Genomic DNA, 24825 nt, shown 5'->3' with positions numbered 1-24825 from the left:
GACACATTACGTATCGACATTGTTTAGGTTCGACTGTGCAGATCGACAGTTCCACTCGGTGGCAGCAGCCTGGCAAGCTCGCAGCTTGGCTGATGTCAAGGAGCTCATTCCCGAGTTCTTCTATTTTCCGGAAATCCTGCAGAACATGAATGGTGAATTTTGAACTTGTTATGATAGCTATACACGCTTTGTACCAAGGCAAGGCCTCATCTACTACCAGCACCATCTGTCCCAGAAACAAGGCATGTTATTTGCCCTGTACTTCAGCGTTTCCCAACCACTATGCCATGAGCAATGATTGTCAGTCAGGTATGCCATGGGAGATTATAGAAGCAAGAAGTCATATAATGTATTATTCAGAGAGAAAAATTCATATGAATATAACAACATCAAAATTGACCTATTACAAGGTTAAAATCAAAATATGATGAACACTAAATTATAAAGGATACTATTACAAGATTCAAATAGTGAAACAGTCATTTTTTTCCATATTTTTCTCTAATATGAACCGGAAGTTGTATGGTTTTGTGTGAGAGCAACATTTTTTTGTGGAATATTAGGAGATTAAGTAATATTTGGAGCAAAGTCATAAAAGTATGCTATTAAAAACATGACTATTTATTTTTGCATCACTCGAACCAGAAGTTAGTCAGGGTCCACAAACGTCAATTTTGGTGACATTATGGCAGTGTAAAAATTTCATTTTGGAATAATTTTGGTGGTTTATGTGATTCCTGCTGATAAAACTTTGATGAGAATCACTATTGTTAATATAGGCGACAGTTTTAAATGAAAAGCTTTTCAGATGGTGGTGTCCCTTAAGATTTTTTCAATGCAAAAAGTGTCAAAAAAAAGGTTGTGAAACACTGCTGTACTTGTTATATAGGCTTCGACTTGGGATCCCTGCAGATATCACAGGATTCAGTGGAGGACGTCCTGCTGCCTCGGTGGGCCTCGTCTAGGGAAGATTTTATCAGAAAGCACAGGAAAGCTCTGGTCAGTTGTCCAATCTTATTCTCCAACCAATTCAAAATCCCTTGGAAAATTGACATCATTTCTATTTACTTTAGGAAAGTGAGCATGTGTCTTGTCATCTACACCAATGGATTGACCTGATTTTTGGTTTCAAACAAAGAGGAGAAGAGGCTGTGAACGCTCTAAATGTCTTCCACTACTGTACCTATGAAGGTATGGAACTATAAATACTTTTTGTCTTCTGAGCTTACTTTTAATGGCCTTTTTAACAGGTGCTGTCGATTTGGATGCCATTGCTGATGAGACAGAACGCAAGGCACTTGAAGGTTTCATTAGCAACTTTGGACAAACGCCCTGCCAACTGTTGAAGGTGTGACTTGCTGTTGACATAACTAATGTTTACCTTCACATTTTGGACTCTCAATCGAATTGTAGTCATGTTCCTTTTGAGTGACACTTTCCTCTGCAAATAGGAGCCTCACCCGCCACGTATGTCAGCTGCAAACGCGTCCCGGCGGCAGTCACGCCTGGATACTCTGCCGGTTAACATCTTTGAACACCTCGATAAACTACGTCCATTTGTAGAGGTAAGATGTAATGGTTAGATGAGGAAAGTGAATCAAACTGATGTTGACATCAAAACAGTTTTGCCTTTTGAGGGTTTCTGTGACTTAAATCAAAGGATGTACTGTTAATTCAGACCTGACTGCTTCTTAAAGGGTTGTTAAAGACCACTGGTATCAAACTCAAGGCTTGTGTGGGCTATGAAAGTAAATCAACAGCATTTACTTCATGTTTCCTACTAAACAAAAATGTAAATAAAATAGTCTGTAGTCTGTCGCCATCAATTCAGGGTGTGCCCCCCACTTGGCGCCCATAGTTTTTTGGGAAAGGCTCCAGCACCTCCCGTGATTCTTGTGAGGATAAGCAGTTCGGAAAATGGATGAATGTTTGCCGTCCTCAAAGAGTGATTGACGACAACAGAAATAAGAGGGTCGTCATTGTCTTTTTTTTAAAATACGAAATAACCCTTTTTTATTGGAAAATAAAAAGGGTTGCTTGTCATTTATTACTTATGCTAAAATATTTTAAAAATCATTTGAAATTGAATATTTGCTGTTTTCCAATTTTGCTTGCCAATAAAAAAAAGAAATAAAGGCAAATAATATCATATAATCATTCCGGAAAATTCTCATCATTCGCACCTTTTTTAAATTAAAATAAATAAACATGAAAAATTATGTTTACTCATTTTTTCATGAAAACATTGGGATTAAGAGGCTGATAAACAGGATTTGGAAAAATGTTGATCATTAAAGTATCTAAACAATTCCATGACCTCGTCAAATGTTTTGTGGTCCTCAGGTGGTGAGTGATGGTATCCCTCTGGTCCAAGCAATCGTACCAAAGAACCAGAACCGGTCCTTCCTCATACATGGTTCAGATGTACTGGTACGAATGTACTGCTTGAAAGCATCAATAAGCAAATAACTGGGAAAAATATTAAAACTACTATATTATATTTTCCCCAATAAACCTTATTTTGTTTTGCCAGGTGACAGTGAGCGCCAATGGGTTAATAGGAACACACAGCTGGCTGCCATATGACAAGAACATTGCCAACTATTTCACCTTCACCAAGGACCCAACCATTACTAATCCCAAGTGAGTCCACATATTTTTTTCATTTTTTTGTGTAAATGTCATAATAATTAGGACGGACACAAATTATTCCTACTTTGAGTAAATTCTCAGGTCACAAAAGCAAAATATTGAATCTTGTTCGGTTATTTTCATATATATATATATATATATATATCACACATACTGCAATCCAATATTTATATACCGTATTTTCACGACTATAAGGCGCACTGCATTATAAGGCGCACCCTCAATGAATGACATTTTTCCCCATATTTAAGGCGCACTGGATTATAAGGCGCACCCTCAATGAATGGCACATTTTATTTTTTTTCCATATATAAGGCGCACTGGATTATAAGGCGCACCCTCAATGAATGGCACATTTTAATTTTTTCCATATATAAAGCGCACTGGATTATAAGGCACCCTCTCTATTTTGGAGAAAAATCTAAGACTTAAGTGCGCCTTATAGTCATGAAAATACAGTAGGTTTTTTTTTTTAGGATTTTTAGTTTTTATTCTGCGTGGAGGCTACTATTGGTTGAAGTAGTATTGTTTAGTCAATATTTTTTTTGCATTTATCAGTGTCAGTACCGATTTTGTTGTTTTCCCGCCTTATTCTATTTCAAACTTGACTGTTGAAGCTAAATACCGTATTTTCCATATATGAGGCGCACCACATTATAAGGCGCATCGCATTATAAGGTGCACCCTCAATGAATGGCATATTTTTTTCATATATAAGGCGCACTGGATTATAAGACGCCCTGTCTATTTTGGAGAAAATTTAAGACTTTTAAGTGCGCCTAATAGTCGTGAAAATACGGTAAATTAAATTGTACCGATGACAATAACCTTTTTACCACATTTAATGATGGTGAACACAAATCAGGACATCTGTGTGTGCTCTTTTTTTCTGTGAGGAAACATCTGGCATGTTTCAGAGCCTGTTTAACTGGATTGTTTTTCATTTGACCTTGAACATAAATAACAAATACTACACATTCCCCCCCAAACTTAGACAATGTGGTTCAAAGCTATTTTGAAATGTCATTTTCTGGAGTGCCGGTTGCAATGTCCTTTGAATCATGACATTCAGGCTCGAACTCACGTGCGTTGTCTGTTATTTTGCAGGACACAACGTTTTCTTGGCGGGCCTTTTTCTCCCGATGTGGAGCTTAGTGCTCAAGTTTTGCTCGTGTCGAATGATGGGCGCTTGCTCTTTAGTGGAGGACACTGGGACTGCAGTCTGCGGGTCACCCAGTTGGGCAAAGGCAAGCTCGTGGGCAGAATCTGTCGGCATATTGGTAAGCTGATGTACTGTATATACACAATCAGCACATGCATGATTACGGAAATCTGCTCCAGAAATGTTTTAAAAATTATGTTGTGTTAAAACAGGAATCATACTGATGTGTTTTAACAGAACCTTTTAGTAACGGGTGTCAAAGTTATCTTTGTAACACACCACGATCGATTTTCTTTTACATTAGAGGGTTACGACAACACCTATCCTGAAATTTTACTGTTGCAGGTAGAAATATTATAGACGTACAATTCAAATATTCACATTATTCGTACATTATTGTGGTGGTCTTGTCAGTGAAAAATGAAGAATACATTTTTAAAATGTTAAAATCTGCTAAATTACTGGTCACATACATGCAAAAAAACCCTACATGTAAAAATTTGCTGCAAAATGTCAAGTTCTAGTGTAAAAAAATGCCCCCATTTAGAGCCAATCTGATCACCTGATACTTAGGTTTGAGGTTACAATCTAGTAAAAAAAATGTAAGATTTTTTTTAATTCACTTTTAAAAGAGATTGTTAAACAATAATGGTGGTCAAAATGTATTAGAAAGTTACCACATTCTGAAATGTTGTCATTTTAACGAGAAACATGACATCGGTGTGTATGATTTACTGTTATAAGCCACACAAAAACATATAATGGGATGGATCCCACAAAATATAATATTAATAATGCTTCAATAGCTTTGTTAAAAAGTAATTTGAATTGTTTATGTTTACCCCAAAGATATTGTCACGTGCTTAGCTTTGGATCTATGTGGCATCTACCTCATCTCTGGCTCAAAGGACACGTCCTGTATAGTGTGGCAGGTTCTACAGCAGGTAATAAAAAACATGGTCAGTCATTTAATGCATCCGGGGGAGTTCATTTCTTAGCGTCCTTTTCCTTCTAGGGCGGCTTTTCTAGCACGCTGTCTCCTCGGCCCGTCCAGGTCCTATGTGGACATGATCAAGAAGTCACCTGTGTGGCTATCAGCACAGAACTGGACATGGCTGTCTCAGGTTCAAAGGTCTGTAAATAGTTGCTAAAAAGACGGTTATTTAAATACTGGTTTTATATGTAACTCGGAGAGTAGTCATTGTATTCTTCTTAGGCAAACTAACTTTATTTTTTTGTCTTGAAACTTACTAGAATGGACCAGTAACTATTCACTCTTGTAGCCTTATCATTTTTATGTATCAGAAGTGATTATTTGCGGACTTATTGGTGCCTGTTTTGACTGAAAGATACCAATTAAGCAAATAGTGGCCACGCACGCACAACTTCATTCTGCAATTTGCTCTAAAGCACTCGCTATTCTTGGACTATAGAGCATCATTTTATCCAAAAATATGTAAAATAACATACTTAACATATCCCCATATGTTATACATCAATATATAATGTTGCCTCAGTCATTGGTGCAATGTTTAATATTGTTACAAAGATATGGTAAATAAAAAAAGTGCAACTAAGTCACAAACACATAGTCAGTAGCTCGGCTGTGGAAAGAAAATAAATCTAAAATCTATTTTTTTTTAGGTTTTTAATTGTACCCAATGTAATATGCTAATGAGACATGTTGCTTAGTTGTTTTTTTAATGTATCTAACATTTTACAACTGTGATAGAATTGTTAAAAAACAGGTGGCAGGCAGATGGTACATATATTTTGTCTTTTGTTTAGATCTTAAAGACTATAATTTAGCTTTTGCATTCCACCATGTAGGATGGGACGGTAATTGTGTACACAGTCAGACGGGGTCAGTACCTGAGGACATTGAGGCCTCCAGGTGAGCCTTCCCACATCACCAAACTCCAGGTGAGCTTGGAGGGTCACATTGTGGTGCAGACGTCACGGGGGGAACGATCCAAGAGTATGAAGGTACGTGGAAAAGACAGACAGATGATAATTTCAATAATAATCAAGTTTAAGGCACTTTTTAAAAGTATGTTCATTTTTTTTACTTGGCAAGGACTCCATCCACGTTTACTCGGTCAATGGCTGCCTGTTGTCTTCCTTCACCATAGAAGAACAAGTGTGTGCCCTCCACCTGGTGTCTGAATACATCATTCTAGGTACCATGCAGGGCAGACTTCATATCCGCCACCTGTGCAGGTAGATAACAATAATCCTCATGACAACACTGTTATTTTTTATTTTAACGTTTTAACCTATGTTTTTATTCAGCAGCTTTTTAGTGCTTTATAAATAAAGTGGATTTAAGATTCAGATATCAGCAATGCCGCTTAGGACAAGGTTAAATACCCTCAACTGTTTTGGCTATGGAAAGTATGAACAAAGTTGACTCCTCCTTGGAATGGAGGTTAACCATTTTAAGATTTTTATTTTGAGATGGCCTTTTTTTTTGTTCAAACATTATGCATACTGTGATGTTTTCTTTTACCAAAACCATCAACTCTCATACTGTATAGTTTACATTTTTGACACCCACATTTTCTTTTTGATGGATGGTAGTGTGGTTAGCATGCTCACTCACAATTTTTAGATCCACAGTTTAATTTCGGAGCTCTAGATTTCCTATGTGGAGTTTGTATGTTCTCCCCATGCCTTTTTGGGTTTTCTCCAGGTAAATCGGCTTCCTCTCGCATCCCAAAAAACATTCATGGTCTAATGATTGAACCCTCCAAATTGTCCGTAGGTGCGCAGTAATGGTTGTTTTGATTGGTCTATTTTGATTGGCTTACAACCAGTTCAGGATGTCCTGCCTGCAAAAAGCTGGGATAGGCTTCAGCACCCCTGTGACCCTTGTGAGGATAACCAGTTCAGAATAATGTATGAGAAATGACAATCATACTGATGACACGTCATATTTGCTGGCATTCTCGTAGTTTGACATTTGAGTACTGATTTCTGTCTGTCTTTCCACATGGTTCGTCCTAAGGTTTTCTAAAAGATTTATACTCAAATGATTGTCTTTTGCCAGCCTGGACGCTGCAATCCCTCCATTGGCCTTGAAAGTCCCTGTGAGGAGCGTATTTGTCACCAAGGAGAGCAGCCACATCCTGGTGGGCCTGGAAGATGGGAAGTTAATAGTGGTGGGGTCAGGAAAGCCTGAAGAGGTGAGAATACTTGTCACGTGTTGCTCAGCGAGCCATAATAATACTATTCATAACCAAATGAAAAGGGTAATTTCAAGCAGAAAACGGGTGTGGCAATACTGGGGCAAAGCGTACAACTATGTCCTTTCTACCCTACTGTCAGGTTCGCTCGGGACAGTTCTCTCGTCGCCTGTGGGGGTCCACGCGCCGCATCTCTCTGGTGTCCGCTGGCGAGACAGAATACAACCCCGTCGCTGAGAGCCCCGGAGAGCGGAGGTGCGTGACACACCCACGCGTTGATTTTTTTGGCTTTCTTTTTACAAGCCTGGGAACTTCTGAGAGCAACTCAACACTCAGCACTTTTTGTTTTGTTTTTTGTTTTCTATCTGGGAAGACTTTTATATTTGATTGTGGACGACCTACCCCCTGGTTTTAATCAGCATCATTCCAAAGAGTGGCCTTGTTTTGAAGAGGTTGAAAAGCTTGGCGTTTCAGCTTGAAAACTGCTGTCAGACTGCACACACACACACATTTCAGGAATCACACTTGCACACATAAACATGTAAGCACCACTTTTTCCAATTTCTGTGCCAACTTAACCAGTTATAGGGCACTCGTTTAACCGGTTGGCTGCCATTGAGGGCGTTTAACGTTTATTTGCACTGAAATATGAAGCATTCACAGTCAGTCCTCTCAGTTTGAATGGATTGGACTAACATTGTCAAGGGCAGGCAATAAATACTATGAAATTTCAACAAAAATACTTCATAGAGTGATACTAGGGATTAAAACTGGACTGTATTTCTGTTTTTGTTCATTTTTCATGAGCAATTTATTCATTTATATTTGTATTTACTCATTATTATATAAAGATTTGATTATATCTGTGCCCTAGCATCCACATATGACAAAATGTTATATATGAGAATATTTTAATTTGTCCTGTAAAGGGTTAAAACTCCTGCAAACTTGAAAAGTTGTTCAGAACTGCCTTATGCAACATAGCTGAATAACATTGATGTCCACCACAGTGCCCTAACAAGTAACCACGATGTCTTAAAAACTTTTATGCTGTTACATTTTAGTACTTTAATGGTCAAGAAGGTAATAAAATGATATTCACTCTATGTCATTGATGTTATATCCATTATAGGAGAGTAGCTGCTGTCCAGCACAATGTGGCCTATGACATAACTATATATATTTTTTAAAATCTCCCTAAATGTTGCTCATTCTTATGTTGATATTTAAGCATGAGCCTAAAATGCATTGGAACTTCTTTGGCTGGACCTAATTAGAGTTATTTTCTTTTTGGTTACTTTATAGCAAGGGTGTCAAACTTGGTTCGCGGGCCGCATTAACGTCAACGCCATATCATTTGGGACGGGCCATTTTAGATCTAATACTTAGATTTTATATTTTATTTTTATTGTGTTAAAAGAATTGGATCCAAAAGCCCTAATTAGTCATTTTTATAGTTCTAAAACAATGGTTATTTGAGCTCTTTTTTTCTAAGTAATGGAAAACGTCTCTTAATCATGTTTTTATTTCAAATGGAAACATTTTTTTGTATTTTTAATGGAAAATGAGAAATATTTGTATGTTTATTTTTAAATTTTACAAAATGCTTTTTGAACTAAAAACACAAAAGAAAAAAAATTGATAAAAATTGCAATTATTGATTTTAAAAAGGGGGGAAATCAGGGAACGTAATGTATACATCTATAATGATTTGAATTATATCATAAAACAGAAAGTCGGTACTCATGGTTTACTTTCTTGGGCCGCACAAAATGACGCGGCGGGCCAGATTTGGCCCCCGGGCCGCCACTTTGACACCTGTGCTCTATAATACGCCAAATTAAGTTCACTTGTAAATGTTATAGTGCATTTTAGGTTCTTCCTGAAAATTCACACAAAAGCATTAAGGTTTTGTTTTCACGTTGCGATTTCCTACATTCACCCTAAAATGTGCCTTTTTTAATAACGTGCAAACATTGATTGCAAACTCTTATCCGAGCTCACCATATGCCTCTTGTTTGAACACTCACAAACACACACTTTTAACACACACAGACGTTCAAACGATGGTTTTAATGACGTGAGGTCAAGTGTTGGCTGCTATTGCACTCTTTGGAAAACATCTGAAACCCAAATGAGAGCTTCAGAGGAATTTTTCTGCTGCGGTTAAGACTCAGTCGTTGTTATGCAGCGTCATGACAAAGTGTTTGGGTCAATGTAAGAAAAAAAAAACAGTCAAAAAGCATTTTTAAGAGCTCTGAGAAGATTATAGTGGATAATTATTCACTTTGTTTAAAAAAAGGCTTATTGTTGCATATATAGTTTTTTATGTATGCAGTTTTCTCTTTGAATATTGTGCTTGGAATGTAATATTTCAAATTGCTATGCATTCATACTCCGGGTTCCTGCTAGGTTTACTGTACTAAATGCACTGTGTAAATAATGTTTCTGGTGTTGTGTGATTTTTAAGTTAATGCTTCCTTTGGTCCAGCACTGCCTTTATTAGTTAAGAACACAGTTTATATTACCCAACGGATGTATTGTGTTTTTCTTGTGACTCTTGAAAATACATTTGACGATACTGTATGATAATGACTTTTTATTGAATCTCCGTCAGCATAAAGTTGAAAAATAGAAGGCCAGTTTAGCATTTTTTTCACTTGTCCAAAGCCTCCCACTGATTGAATTGAATCTCAAATAAATTTCTTTTTTTTAAATTATTATTGGTTTGATTTCTTATTCATTACTATTTAAATCATTGATACCAGCCCCCAAAATTATTATAATTATAATTATTTGTAAATCATTTTATTGCTAGTGCTTCCCATTTTCCCCCTTTACTGTGAATTTACCAAATAAAGTAAATATATCAAAATATGATGTCTTAGTGATATCTTAGTTTTTTTGATTATTTCGAAGCCAAAATGTCCTCCGATTCTGGAATGAGTCCTAACATTGTTTTAATCTTAAAATCCTAAAACTGCCTGCTATTCTGTTCCCAGACTCCGTTTTAAGGCCGCATCCTAAGCAAAATCCTTCCCTCTTTCCTTATCACAAGAGAAAAAGAATGAAGAAGGAGGTTATTCTCGTGTGAAGAGAGGAAGTGGCCATAATCTGGGTCTTGCATGCGTCTGCGATGTCAGGCCCCGCTGTAGTTGAAAAGGTCACTAGTGAGCAACATCACGTTTTACTTCAGGAGGACACTTTGATCTCCAACATCCTGTCGGCCTCCTGTAAACACCTCCCGGGTACAATTGAGCGGGGTTGTGGACTGGGGGGAGGATGGTGATAAAAAAGAAAAAAAAGACTTGCCCACTACCCCTAGTCAAATACAAGCCAGAAAAAAAAGTGAATAAGGGAAGTAGAATTGGAGGGTGAAGAGGGACATAGTCACTCTGATGTAGCTTTTGACAATGGTGGGAGGGTTCGACACCTTGCGGCTACTCACCCGCAGCGTCTCCGAGTCCCGACCGGCCCCCCCATAGACTCGGCCCCTCCGGTCCTGAGGCCACGCTGTGAAATGCTAAAATTCTGGTGCTGGTCATGTCCTGCAAAAACTCAGTTTAGAAAGGATTCCTTCTCCTTTTTGTGCTTTTTGTTAGTCTGAAGCATAAATGATTTCAATGGGTTGTTATTTTGTGGAAAGGTATTTGCAAATGTCCTTGATTAATGAAAATAGATCTTAAAATATGTTATTGATTTTACATCCATCTGGTTTTGGCCCTGAAGGGTATAAACACTGTTTGAAATATTTTTATATTTTTTGTCTTAACAATCAATGTATGTGAACTATATAACTATGCAAAAAAAGGTCATTTTCTACTGTGTAAATAAGTTCTTTATTCCTTGAAAAAAACGAGGGAGCTAAAATGGAGCTCCGGGAGGTGACCCCCAAACTTTATCAGTGACGACGTCTTCTCCCGGCTTACCGCTTTGAAGTGCAAGTATAGTATTGTGTCAGAATGCTTCCCCCATTTGTTTGCCTCTGATGTCTGAGTCGTCACCCCCAATTCAGTCTCTACACCCCCCACCCCTGCCATGCGTTCACTTCACTTTACAAGGTGTGTCATTGAGCTTGTGTTTGTCGGCTAATCTTTTCAATTGCAAAGATCAAACATGGACATCTTGTGGAGGGAGGGGGGGGGGGACCCTGTTTGATTGGGGGACTCGCTTTTGTCGCTGATAACAACAGGCATCGACTTTGATGATGTTCAAGGAGGCCCACTTTTACGGGGGGCAGCATCATGTCACAAATAAGTCACATTTAGGAAACCAAAAATGAAATGAATGCTTCCATTTCCTCTGATTGTATTGGATTAGATTTGTAATATGATAGGATGTCATATATATATATATATATATATATATATATATATATATATATATATATATATATATATATATATATATATATATATATATATATATATATATATATATATATATATATATATATATATATATATATATATATATATATATATATATATATATATATATATATATATATATATATATATATATATATATATATATATATATATATATATATATATATATATATATATATATATATATATATATATATATATATATATATATATATATATATATATATATATATATATATATATATATATATATATATATATATATATATATATATATATATATATATATATATATATATATATATATATATATATATATATATATATATATATATCTATATCTATATCTATATCTATATCTATATCTATATCTATCTATATCTATATCTATATCTATATCTATATCTATATCTATATCTATATCTATATCTATATCTATATCTATATCTATATCTATATATATATATATATATATATATATATATATATATATATATATATATATATATATATATATATATATATATATATATATATATATATATATATATATATATATATATATATATATATATATATATATATATATATATATATATATATATATATATATATATATATATATATATATATATATATATATATATATATATATATATATATATATATATATATATATATATATATATATATATAAAGTATTGGTATAAAATAAAAAAAATAAAGAAAATAAAAAAAGCTGCTTTTATACCAAAATTCATTCTTTTGTATTTAAAATAGAAGAAAAAGGGAGGAATATGAAATTTCAATGCAATTATTTTAATAGAAATGTCAAGTTGTCATGCATGTTAGGCTGATTGGACACTCTAAAATTGCCCCTAGGTATGAGTGTGAGCCTGGATGGTTGTTTGTCTCCTTGTGCCCTCTAATTGACTGACCACCAATTCAAGTTGTCCCCCGCCTCTGGCCCGAAGTCAGCTGAGGTAGGCTCCAGCACCCCCCGCGACCCAAGTGAGGACCAAAAATATTTATTAGTTAGCTCCAAACTTAACATTTTAGGTAATTAGACACATGTTAGCATAGTTGGCAGCATAGTTTTCTTTTTAGGGGGATTAGTTTGAGATTTTGCACACGCAAAAAATAAGTGAGCACAGCTGTCAGACTTAAAACTGCAGAAATTGGAAGGACATTGTTGTCGTTGATGCACGATATGCTCTGCTTTAAATCATCAACTGTTCCTTCATCACAACAACTAATGGTCCAAACCATACCACATCATGTATTAATTATGAAAATAGTAAGCTTTAAATCATTGGTTGATACGAACATTTTCACATGAAAATAGGATGTAAAAAAAGATGTGGCTCATTGGACGAGTGATTACTCCGTCTGCCTCGCAATTCCTGGAATGAGGATTCAATCCCAGGTCTGGATCTTCCCATGTGGACTTTGCATGTTCTCCCTGGGCTAGTGTGGCTTTTCTATGGGTTCTCCAGTTTTCCTCCCACATCCCAAAAACATGCAGGCTGAACAGTCTAAAACTCCTTGTGCGCTGTGATTGGCTGGCCGCCAATTCAGGGTGTCCCCCACCTGGTGCCTGTAGTAGGCTGGGATAGGCTCCAACACCCCCACGACCTATGTGAGGATAAGTGGTACAGAAAATAAATGAATGAAAATAGGTGGTCTCTCCCCTGAACTGGATGTCAACCAACTGCATTGTCTTTTTATATATATAAAAATAATGTTGCTGATTCAAACACCTAAATCTTGATACATTGAATTAGTAAACATTTTCAGGGGTGGCCAAACTTTATTGTAGCACTTTTTTCATTGTGATTTTTCCCCCTGTCATTAATAATAAAGTCGGGGCTCACAAATAAAATGATGAAAAATGGGTCATGTAACTGTAGCTGGCAACCATAGAAGGGATCACGCCCATGAATGGATGCACCCAATCAGGAGGCCCGTCTCAGGTCCGAGGGCATGGGAGGAGAAAAATGTTTTAGCAGAGTGTACAGCTGCATGCCTCACTTTTGCTGTGGAGAATCAGCAAAAGAGCACACATATCGCTCGGCAGCCGCATCCTGTGCGCTTAAACAAAAGAAACTTTGTGCCAACCGGCCAAACGGACGATACAGATATGACCCAGGGACGTTGAACGCAGCAATGTCTTTTTTCAGGACAAAATGAGTTTTGGACTATGAGCGACGGATTGGCTTTTACCAAGCAAAACTTTTTGACGACACATTTTTGGATGAAAGTCTGCTGGCTTTGACTCGCCACCCCATCGTTCATCATACGAAAAGTCGGGAAGGATGGCACTACTTCTCATCTTCGGGTTTATTCTCCTCAAAGTAAGAACAGCTTCTTTTTTTGTTTTTGTTTTATAAAATTGAGCCTTTTGACGCACATTTTTCTTAATACTGTATTATTAGTTTTTAATCAAAACAAAAAATGTATTTATTGCTGTTTTTGTGTGTGCTTATTTTGTGGAGTGATTATATTTGTCAACTCCATAAAGTTAGTTTATCAGGCTTTCAGTGCTTTGTGGCACACTTCCTGTCATGCCACTTACAGCCTGCTGGGGAGTTTACATACTGGAAATCTTTTTTCTTTTTTTTCCCCTTTTCCCTTTTTTTGCAGGGATCTTTGTTGCCATTAGTGTTTTTTCCCCTTAATGGACAAACAAACATTTTCCCTTTAACCCCCTCATTTCTCATAATTGTCAGATGCCTAAAAAATCGTGAAATCAATTTAACAGTGCATTACAAATTCCATCAATCACATAAATGTCCACTTAAAACTCCCCAGGTTTCAAGTCTATTTTGGACATGGGTGTCCAAAGCGGTCCTCAACGGTGCGGGTTTTCATTCCATATATTTTTTTTTACTAATCTGGTTTCTTAAAAGTGTGATCATTTGAGGTGCTGGTTGTTTCAGGGAAAAATATTCGCTGGTAAACTGTGTGCTGAATCATTTGGAACAAAAACCTACATCCACTGTGGGCTTGTGTGGGTTTTCTCCGGGTACTCTGTTTTTTCCCCCTCCCACATCCCCAAAACAGGCATGGTAGAATGGTTGAACACTCTAAATTTCCCCTAGATATTAGTGTAAGCGTAAATGGTTGTGACCTGATGCCTGTTGGGATAGGCTCCAGCACCCCGTGACCCATGTGAGGATAAGCGGCTCAGGAAATGAATGAATGCCTGTATAAATGCACTGTTGAGTGTTGTTAAGTCCAATGGCAAGCATGTTTTCATAAATCTGAGAGGTGCAGTAAATTAATAACATAAAAAGATGGTAGACTCGCAATTTTGGTGGTACTTGATGTATAAGGTTGGACTGTCCTGGTGGAATGAGCCCATTTCACCATCCCGCTCTGTAGTCATGGAAACAAACTCCAAATCCGCTCTCAATTACAAACAACAAGGTGTAAATGGCCTTTACTAATAGAGTCCACTTATTGTAACTTTGGCATCTCAGTGTGAAAAAGTGGGCTCACTCCCAGCATCGCTGGGGTATGGATATCCGGAGTGGAACAATTATCATTATTTTATCCCTGCTTGCGGCCCTTATAAAGCGTGTGTGTGTGTGTTTGGGGGTTATTCCGTTTAGATTTAATGTTACCACAACATTTACATTAAGCACAAGTCCCTGACGGGGTAGGGAATGATTGTAAGATTCATGGATATAACTACTATATTTTTCCAATGATGTGCAAAAAAAAAAGCATCCTCTAATTTGTCCCTCATGCGCTCTGTATACACTAATGATAGTGATCAGCATGAATGAGGCTTGAGGGGATGGGGGGGGGGGGATCTACAACTTTGGAAACTCTGCCAATCACCTCCTTTCTAAACCTGGTCATGCTGTCTGTGCTAAAAAGAGGCCTGTCTTGTTGTCGCCGTGGCGTGATGGTGTAGCTCACGGGTCACGTGGAAGGAAGAGAGAGTGCATCCTTTTGTGTGTTTATTTTCACGCAGATTAGATTAACTGCAGAAATCACGTGTGCTTAAAAAAGAGAGCTTTGACTCACTTCAAAGCACACAGAAAATGTTTCAGTAAGCTTGGCTCAAGTGTGTGTGTGCGCCACCATGTGTGTCAATGCATGTGTGTGTGTGTTGACTGAGTGAATCCGGCAGCCGCGCAGTAGAGAGAAGCCCCCACATTGTAAGAGCCTCTTCTCCTCGGTGGTCCGCCTATTCCCAGTGGGGAAACCCTTCAAATTGCAACTTCTTAAGACACCTATAGCAAAGGCAGCCCCATTTGCTTCTTTCCCAACTCCGACTTTCTTGACCTAAAGGCAGTAGATAAGCGTCGTTGTGTTTGAGTTGCATGCTCAGCCACTTAAAGCCTCCTTGAAATGTGAATACAAAGTCACAGCAGGACATTTATTAGCAGTTCTGTGCTTGATGTTAATCTTTATTCTCCAAAGCCCAACATAATAAATGCAGTGAAGTAGAATTGGTAATAGAAACCAGTCAACTGTGGAACAGATTTGTTTTAAATGTGATTTAATAGGTGGTTTGGATCCCGGAAGAGCTAAAGCGTCCATTTTTTTTTTAGAATTAAGAATGGAAAGGGAAATAATGAATACTTGAAAAAGACATATGAAACTTTAATCTGACGAATGAAGAGGGTGAAGGCAAGAGTTACTTGACTGATGATTGGTTGCGTTTCTATGATGTAATTCATTTAAACAGATTAGTAGCCATGTTTTTTTTAAATTACTTTTGTCGTTCAGTCAGTTTGTTTGTGGTCAAAATTTTGCATGCGAGTGCTCACCGCGGATGCAAAATGTGCACAAAAGAAGCCTTTGATTTGTTTATTGCATCTCCCTGCTAAGGACCAAACTTTAAATAATCCAAAAAAATAATGTAATACTTCATTTTAAAAAGATTATTTGTTCAGTGGCAATGCTTTTAAAATACTTCAATATTCTTCCAATTGAAATGAATAGGAATGCCACAAAAGTGTATATGTAATGTTCTAAAAACAAGAAAAACATCAACATTTTTGTACGCATTTATCCTCAAATGGTCATATTTTAGAAAACATATTTTAGCATTAATTTCTAAAATATGACCATTTGAAGATAAATACGTACAAAAATGTTGATGTTTTTCTTGTTTTTAGAACATTACATTTATACTTTTGTGGCATTCCTATTCATTTCAATTGGAAGAAGATTGAAGTATTTTAAAAGCATTGCCACTGAACAAATAATCTTTTTAAAATGAAGTACGTATTACATTATTTTTTTTACTTCAATCTTCTTCCAATTGAAATGAATAGGAATGCCACAAAAGTGTATATGTAATGTTCTAAAAACAAGAAAAACATCAACATTTTTGTATGTATTTATCCTCAAATGGACATATTTTAGAAATTAATGCTAAACAAGCCCGTCATGTATGTATCATGCGCAGAAGACTCAATTTCATGCTCATGCATGCCATGGATGGAAAATCTTGCTGGTAAACATGAGCCACCATTAAATGTATGTAAAGTGGGTAATAGCTTATGCATCAGTCAGTCAAACATCATTTTACTTCTTTAAATTGTCACAATTTATCATTTCACATGTTGCTGAATAAGCCACCTCATGTTTCTAATGGGCACATGAGCAAATCTTAGCTCATACCATAGCTGGAAAAAAAAATCCTGCTGGTAAACTTTAGCCGCCATTCCATTCAAGAAGTGGATAATCGCTTAGTCATCACCAGTCTGCTGCACAGATGACTTATATCCCACTTTGGATGGACTCTATATTCCATCCCACGTCCTTGCGACCTCACTTTGACAACTTAAAACATGTCAAAATCCCAAAACAGGTCCGCCTTTTGCAAATAGCTGTCAAAATTTAGATCTGAAAAGGCTTCAATCCGTGCTCTGTTCTTCAAACGCACTCTGGCAAATCCAAACATCTCACTGGTTGACGCCGGATGCCGCCACCCCCGTTCCCTAATACGGCTGATCTGGGTTTTGTGGCCGGCGCTCGGATATCATCCGACTCGTCTGAAAAGCCCGCACCGGTGTTGTTTTTGGATTCAAGCGAGCCCCCCGATTTAAACGCTTTCTCCAGTCAGATCAGCCTTGAAAAGGGGGCTTTGGCGTTGGAGGCGGTGCAGGTCCACGCACGTCGTTGACGTCGTTTTTTCAGACTTCAGAGACAAAGATATCAGCGGCCTGTTTGGCCGTTTCGTCTCTCCCCTTTTAGGTTGGTCGTTAGACATCTGTTTGCTCTGGTCGGCCCCCCTCGGGCCCACCACGGGCCAAACTGCCTTTCAGTGCGTGCATGTTTAAGATACTTGGAGAAAGGGGAGTAGCAAACTAGGGAGTTTCATCCACACACACCTGCAGGGCTTTGGTGGACTTCAAAGGTCTCGTTCTCCCCCAGACAGACGCTCGCATGCTGGGTTACCCGCGTGCAAGCGACACCCCGGCCCGAGGCTGGAAGTGTCCCCTTCATATGCCTCCCCCCGTCTTTCTTAAGAGAAATAAGGCAAAGTCCCACCATTGTCATTTTAGTTGCAATGAGCCGGAGGTGTCAAGGCTCTTTTTCCCTCCCTTTTTTTCCCCCCTTCTCAGCCCGTCTTTTTCCTCCAGCGCTCCAAAGCCATCTGATTAAAGCCAGCCTGCGCTGTCAGGCGCCAAACCCCGCTGCACAATCTGTTAGGAATGTCTGATCTATCCCCCATGTCATAACTCACACTGGGCTCTCCATTACCCACTTGTAGATAAGGGCTCCCAGCACTTTTAAGGGGGCCAAAACTGTGGCAGATGGGTAGATTAAAACCAAGTAGAAAGACCCCTTTCCTGTCACCCACTGATAGATTTTTCTTATATTGGCAAATTAATTAAAGATTTCAGAAGTAAAGCTTATAAAAAGAGTGAAAATACACAAAGTACGTCTGCTTATTTAACCCGCCCTCTTAGTCAGAAGGATTTGGACGTCTAGCACCGCCAATGGCAATGAATCATGAACATTTACAGCCATTCTTACCAGTTTAAATGAATCAGATGTATAATATGTGGGGAAAAAGCAACTTTAGTGTTACTTTGGGCCGTAGCCAGCGTGTATTTCTGTTTGTATTTATTATAATTGAATTAATGTAGTTTTTAATAACATTTTATCAAGATTTGCATACAATTTGTCAGAAAATAATGTAAAAAAATACAATATTTGCTATTCATTTAAAAAAAACTTATAATAATTGCTCTAATTGTGGGATAGAGTCATTGGTTTTTTTCTGAAGGACAAACTATAGTCAGCAACTTTTGAAAAGTTGACCACTTCAAAAACATCTTGACCCCATAAAGACCTGATGTCCAACTACATGAACATCCTATTTTAGGTCAAGTGTGGCCTACTGGAGCCAAATAGTTTGGTCCATGTATGTGGACACCATCTTTAATTCATTCATTCATATATTTTCATGTCGCTGATCTTCACAAGGGTGGCAGAGGGTGCTGCAGCCGATCCAAGCCAACGTCTTGTCCCCTGCGATTGGCTGTGATAGGCTCGTAACTCTTGTGAATCTGAATGCATTTAAATCATTGGTTGCCATTGAAGCCTGTGGACATGTAATCCATTTTGATGTTTGTCAGTGACTCGCGAGAGAGCGCCCTTTAAAGCTTTAACTTGAGCTTAAAATGTCACCCTAAATCCAGATTCCCTATCCTTGCTGACAGAAGGGATTTTTTTTGAAGAAATACCAAAGGTTGAAAAAAAACATTAGCAAAACAGTGCAAATCTAAACTTTGTTAACCATGATACTTCTTCTTCTTCTTCTTCTTTTTTTTTTTACTAGAGCGCCTTTGGTGATGACGCTTGCCCCAGTGGGAAGTTCACTGAATCAGGCCAATGTTGTTCTGTGTGTCCCGCGGGCTTTGGAGTGTTGGTGGAGTGCGGAAAAGAAGATACCAAATGCACACCGTGCCCAAAGGGTAAGCAATTACAGTGGTACCTCAACATATGAGCAATTTGAGATACTTGGGCACTGTTGCATGTGTTTTTTTTCCCATTAGTCAGTGTGAATGGCTTATGTACTACTTCTTGTTGGCAAGTGGTCTTGCGTTATCTTATTGTGAGGACATTTGTGTGCATCATTTTGGGAATATTTTGAAGGGAAGACAAAAGCAAACAACCTTCAATAGGTTGCATCTGAAAGTCAGGGTTGGAGGCGGGGCAAATTAAGCCAACCCGGGAGAAAAAAGGTATCAAAATTTAAAACTAAATTAGAATTAAGTTTAGTGCAAGGTTAGATTAAATTTATTTTTGAGTGTCCACATCGTAATCCAAGTTCATTTAAATCTGTTAATGTTATGTTACCAGCGCGTTGCCATGCAAAAAGTTTTTAGTTCATTCCTATGGGAAACGTTCATTTGAGTTTCGATTAAATTGACATACAAGCTCAGTCCCGGAACAAATTAAGCTCGTATCTCGAGGTACCACTATATTTTCAAATCTGGATACAGAAGACCAGTCTAATGTGTTGTCCTTGTCTGTGCTAGTGGCACACATCAGTCTTATCTCCCGGGTGTAACCTTCCTTCCAGGAACTTTCTCAGCCTCTGCAGACCTGGGCCGTTGCCTCCCATGCTCGCAGTGCCCAAACGGCGTCCCCACCTTGGCCGCGTGCTTCGCCACCGAAGACGCCCAATGCGAATGCGACATTGGCTACTTCTACTTCCGGACCTACGGCCTGTGCACGCCTTGTTCCAAATGCAAGCGTGGCGAAGGGGTGGTGCGCGAATGCGGCCCCAAAGGGGATACGCTGTGCCAGGTCTGCGTTGCGGGAAGCTTCACTGAAGAGTACTCTCACGCCAAAGCATGCCAGTTTTGCACCCAGTGCACGGATGGCGAGGTGGAGATCAGACCCTGTATGCCCAACTCGGACACACTCTGCATGGGTAAGTTGCCTGGGAAATATAAGGTGGGCAGCATAGTATGAAAAATAAGCATCCCGCTATAGTTGGCCGTGATTGTGAAAAGCAAGGGTGTCAAACTCGTTGGACATCATTTTGGTTTTCTTTGGGTGGGCAACTAGAGCTGGATGAATACAGTCTACAGTCTATACATCAACTATTCTATTTGACAAAGAGAGCCATAAACAATTCATATTTTCAAATATTATTCCTAGAGAGCCATACTCAGAATTTAAAAGTAAAAATACATGAAAATGTGAGCATTTATTATTCATTTCACCACTTTGAAAGTAAAAAAAAAGTCTGAATTCTTTTGAGAACATTATTTCACTGTTGCTAATCAATGAGTATCAATGAGAGTATGCATGTAAAAGAGTCTAATGAAGAAAAATAATGATTTAAGAAGGCAGAGAGCCATATACACCCATCAAAAGAGCCACATATGGCTCCCGAGCCATAGGTTCCCTACCCCTGAATTAAACCGAAAGCCCTTTTAAAAAGGGGGGTGTTGGAGCCTATCCCAACTAACTAGAGGTAGTAGTTTTCTAATAAAAAAATAATCATTTATTTATTTTTAATTCTTAAAAAAACGTTTTAAATGGCTTAATCTTTCGCTGAGGACTGACAAGTTTGTTTAAATTTGACAACAAGCAAAATAAATTGGATACACATAATTACATTTTTTGGGCCACGCAAAAGGATATAATGGGCCAATTTGATTCACAGGCCTTATGTTTGAGACCAGTAGTTACAATGCACAATCGTCATTTCCTTAACAAATCTGGTATAATCTGTTCTTCTGCAAGACAATTATTTTTTACCCCCATTCTCACTTCCTTTTACTTTAACAGAATGGTAACGACCATTTTCAATCATAAATGACGATAGATTCCCTTTTTAAAAAAGCCAATACCCCGATTTTATGTGAAAAGAACAGCTAAAACGGCAGTTTTGTCTACTCTGAAGGAGTGTCGGTCGGTCTCCATGACATAAAAAGAAGCTAAAAGTAGTGGGAGGGCTTCCGATGAAAAACACAGACATGTGGTCAACATCTGAGTCCACAACTCACCAGAACTGCAAAACTTCCCAACCAGGATGTAGCAGCGGTTAAGAAATGAGAGCCAGTTAAGTGCTGGGAGGTTAAACGCTCAAAAGGCCAAATGGGGCCGAGGCCACCGTTTCGTCTTCGGGCTTTCAAACGATCTGGATTGGCTCATCTGTACACAAGTTGTGACTCTTTGACCTGTGAGGGGTCACCACGGTAGCTGGCGGCATTTGAGCCCAAAATAGTCAAACCACAGGAGGGAGACAGAGCTTGAAAAACAAATGAAAGGTTTGAAAACCTTAGGGGAGCTCAACCGGCACCGACTGATCTTATCAATTGGTGGCCGGCTAAGCATTTGGCTCTTTGTTTGGGACATTAAGCACCACAAAAAAAAACATTGTATTTATTTTTGCTTGGAGATGAACAAAATGGTGATTTTTAGATGTGGTCAGGTTTTATTGCACATGTCATCTGTTTTGTTAATAGGAAATATTTATCATTTTAATCACACATTCAGAAAAAATACATGTCAATGTACAATGTATTTTCTTTTTAATTCATTCATCCATTCATTTTCCGAACTACTTATCGTCACAAGGTTCGCAGGTGGTGCTGTAGCCTGTCGCAGTTAATTATGGGCACCTAGCGGGGGGACACTAAGACTCGGTTTGGGGCAGCCAATCGCAGGGCACAAGAATACGGACAATAATGTCTTTTGATTTCAGTAAATTTGACTTCTGGCGCCATTGTGCAGAATATTTTGGAATAAACAAACAATTTATTTTTAAGCCATGTATGCTATTGTCAAACAAAAATATAATTTGAAACATAATTGGTTGGCGTGTCGGGCTCACAGTTTTCAGGTCAAAGGTTCATTTCCAGGTTGGTCCTTTTGCATGTTCTCCCCTGGCTTGCGTGGGTTATCTTTGGGCACTCTTGATTCCTTCTACAACCCAAAAACATGTTGGGTAGGCTAGTTGAACACTTTAAATTGCATTTATTTAACTCCAAATGTGTGTGAATGGTTCTCCCCTGTCTGTTGCCAGATTGGCTGGGATAGTCTCCAGCACCCCCCACGACCCCTGTGAGGATTAGCGATTCAGAAAATTAATTAATGTGTTAAATTTCAACTGGTGACCAAGGTGAACTCCACCAAAAGGAGCACAATGTCATCAGGGAATTCATTTTCTGAAGCTCTTATTCTCAAAGGGTTCCTGGGGGTGCTTGAAACTATCCCGGCTAGACAAAGGGCAGGAAGCAGGACACACCTGAACTGGTTGCCACTTAATCTTAAGTTGATGAGAACTGTACCAAGAAATCATGAGGAACTAATTGTATCACTCTTAAATTTCTTCCTAATGTCTGTATTTATCATTTTTACCTACTTACATAACAATACCCGCATTTGTCTCGCCAGATAAAAAACTACACGTTCTATCCCGCGACTCTCCAAACTTGAACGGCGTGGAGGAGGTGACGCCAGGTGGAGGAAGTTCTGCTCCAGGGACACCCAAACTCACTCCCCAGGACGACAAGGGCAGCAGCAGCAACAACATCTTGATTTACGTGTCCGTGCTAGCCGCGGTGGTCCTGGGCCTCCTCGTCTACGTGGCTTACAAATGGTCTGTCCTCGAGCCTCTGTCCTTATATGGCCGTAAGAAAGTTTCTAAGGAAAAGTCTTGGCAGTTTTACTGACATTGTTTCCTGTACTGGTCGCAGCTGGAGATCGTGTAAACAGAAGAAGGCTCTGTCCAAGGCGCGAGCAGCCGAGCTGGGAGCGTCTCCAGAAGGAGAAAAGCTACAGAGTGACAGTGGAGTTTTCCTTGACTCGCAGAGTTTGCAAGACAATCAACCCAGCAAAGGTGCGGTACGCCACCAATGAGCATATAATTATAGTGAAGCATCAAAACTTCTTTTTTTTCCCGCAGTGTTATGTCTGGATTTTGTTTCTGCTAAAAATGATATCATATAGCCTTGAAGACAAATACTATGTACTGTTTTGACTTGCTCCAGAAATTCAAGACATTTTACCTCCAGTGTTTTAAATGTAATTATTAAAAAAAAAAAAAAAAACTTTGAATTTAAATTTTTGGAATACATTTGGGAAATTATCCAAGCACAAAATTTTAAAACCTCAAATTTCTGTATAAATTTACTTCTCCTGAAATGAAATATTTAAAAAAACAAGTGTAAAGAATGCTAGAAAATCGTTTTTTTTAAATACTTAACAAATTAAACGCACTAAAATGACTTATGACATTTAATGACCTAATTGAATATCACTTAAAGCTATTGAAATTATGTTCTTTGTTTCATGACTTTCTCTTGCAACAATTTATTAATAAATAATATTACAAATATGAATTATTTGAGAAAGCGGTGATAATCTGTACATGAAATCAAATAGTGTTCCTAAAATATGGCTTATTTATGGACTTTTATTGGTCATACGTTATCATCAAGTATTCATCAAGACATTGACAGCGAATTTCCTATAATGTGATGAATATGTAGTAGAAAGCCTCAAATTCTGTATTTTTATTTTTATTTATTTCTGTCAAACAGGCACAAAGAGGGACAGCAAACAAGACACTCGTCTCTACATCAACTTGCCACCTCAGAGACAAGAAGAAGTGGAGCGCCTCCTTCAGGAAGGAGCGGGCCGTGGCTGGCGACATCTGGGCCAGGCGTTGGGGTACGAGGCCGAACAGCTGGACCTGTTTGGGCGCGGCGAAGCCCCCGCACGCACCCTCCTCTCTAACTGGGCCCTGAAGGAAGGCTCCACTCTGGGGCTGCTTTGCTCGGCGCTGGCTCGCATCGAGAGGCCCGACGTGGTCTCGACCCTCAGTTGCCCCACGCAGGGCGTCTCGGTGGTGTGATGCCGTACCCGCCCCAGCCTGCATGCCCAGACCTACTATGACCACACGACGTGCCGTGGTCATTTTGTCTTCCTAACTGTCGTCTGTTTTAAAGAGATTCCCACACAAGTGCCTTCATCGGAAAATATTCGTAATCAAACAGTTTGGTGCTCCAATAACACTATGATTGAACATACCTGTCAACCTCTGCCGATAACTGCCCTTATAAATGATTGATTCCCTGTACAACCCCCCAAAAAACCTTACAAACTGTTTGCAAGGTTTTTTGGGGGTTTGTACGGGGAATCATAATCATTTATAAGGGCAGTTATCGGCAAAGGTTGACAGGTATGCGATTCTGTAATGAGAATTGTCAATATAAACGGTTTCGTTATTCATTCTATTGTCAGCTAACAAGACGTTACGTGATATTTACTTAATCCAGTTGATAGTATAGTTGGAATGATAAAGCTAAACTTGGAGTGCAAAACTTAATTGAAAATGGATTTCTTCTTTTGATTTTGGCAGAGAACATCAACTTAAATTGCCAATTTTACCATTTTTTCTAACGCATTTACTCTCATAACTACACAATGTAATTAA

The 24825-nt window shown here is 38.4% G+C and overlaps 2 protein-coding genes across 4 annotated transcripts in view; both read left to right on the top strand.

Moving 5' to 3' along the window:
• The window catches only part of nbeal2 (neurobeachin-like 2), a 40764-nt gene extending 30888 nt beyond the window's left edge, over positions 1-9876 (top strand). For all 3 annotated transcript variants that reach the window (XM_077720850.1, XM_077720852.1, XM_077720851.1), the window contains 14 exons: positions 28-152; positions 890-999; positions 1074-1191; positions 1251-1348; positions 1452-1565; positions 2344-2430; positions 2534-2643; positions 3760-3932; positions 4664-4758; positions 4830-4946; positions 5645-5800; positions 5892-6034; positions 6864-6999; positions 7142-9876. In XM_077720850.1, coding sequence (XP_077576976.1) covers positions 28-152; positions 890-999; positions 1074-1191; positions 1251-1348; positions 1452-1565; positions 2344-2430; positions 2534-2643; positions 3760-3932; positions 4664-4758; positions 4830-4946; positions 5645-5800; positions 5892-6034; positions 6864-6999; positions 7142-7414 — 1855 coding nt within the window. In that variant the 3' untranslated portion in view covers positions 7415-9876. The remainder of the gene's footprint in view (positions 1-27; positions 153-889; positions 1000-1073; positions 1192-1250; positions 1349-1451; positions 1566-2343; positions 2431-2533; positions 2644-3759; positions 3933-4663; positions 4759-4829; positions 4947-5644; positions 5801-5891; positions 6035-6863; positions 7000-7141) is intronic.
• A 3495-nt stretch (positions 9877-13371) lies between these two features.
• On the top strand, positions 13372-24452 carry nradd (neurotrophin receptor associated death domain). The gene is made up of 6 exons (XM_077720835.1): positions 13372-13744; positions 19204-19339; positions 19951-20304; positions 22782-22986; positions 23084-23226; positions 23930-24452. The coding sequence occupies exons 1-6, from the start codon at positions 13706-13708 to the stop codon at positions 24241-24243; spliced, it is 1191 nt and encodes a 396-aa protein (XP_077576961.1). The 5' UTR covers positions 13372-13705; the 3' UTR covers positions 24244-24452.
• Positions 24453-24825: the final 373 nt, after the last annotated feature.

The sequence above is a fragment of the Stigmatopora nigra genome, chromosome 7 (genome assembly GCF_051989575.1).
Source record: "Stigmatopora nigra isolate UIUO_SnigA chromosome 7, RoL_Snig_1.1, whole genome shotgun sequence".
In the NCBI taxonomy this organism is placed as follows: domain Eukaryota; kingdom Metazoa; phylum Chordata; class Actinopteri; order Syngnathiformes; family Syngnathidae; genus Stigmatopora; species Stigmatopora nigra.
This window is presented reverse-complemented; position numbering and strand designations above follow the sequence as displayed.

Coding starts and splice junctions, on each gene's coding strand:
- nradd (XM_077720835.1), top strand. CDS start 13,706: ATGGCACTACTTCTCATCTTCGGGTTTATTCTCCTCAAA. Junction 13,745..19,203: donor TCGGGTTTATTCTCCTCAAA/GTAAGAACAGCT, acceptor TTTTTTTACTAG/AGCGCCTTTGGTGATGACGC. Junction 20,305..22,781: donor CTCGGACACACTCTGCATGG/GTAAGTTGCCTG, acceptor TTGTCTCGCCAG/ATAAAAAACTACACGTTCTA.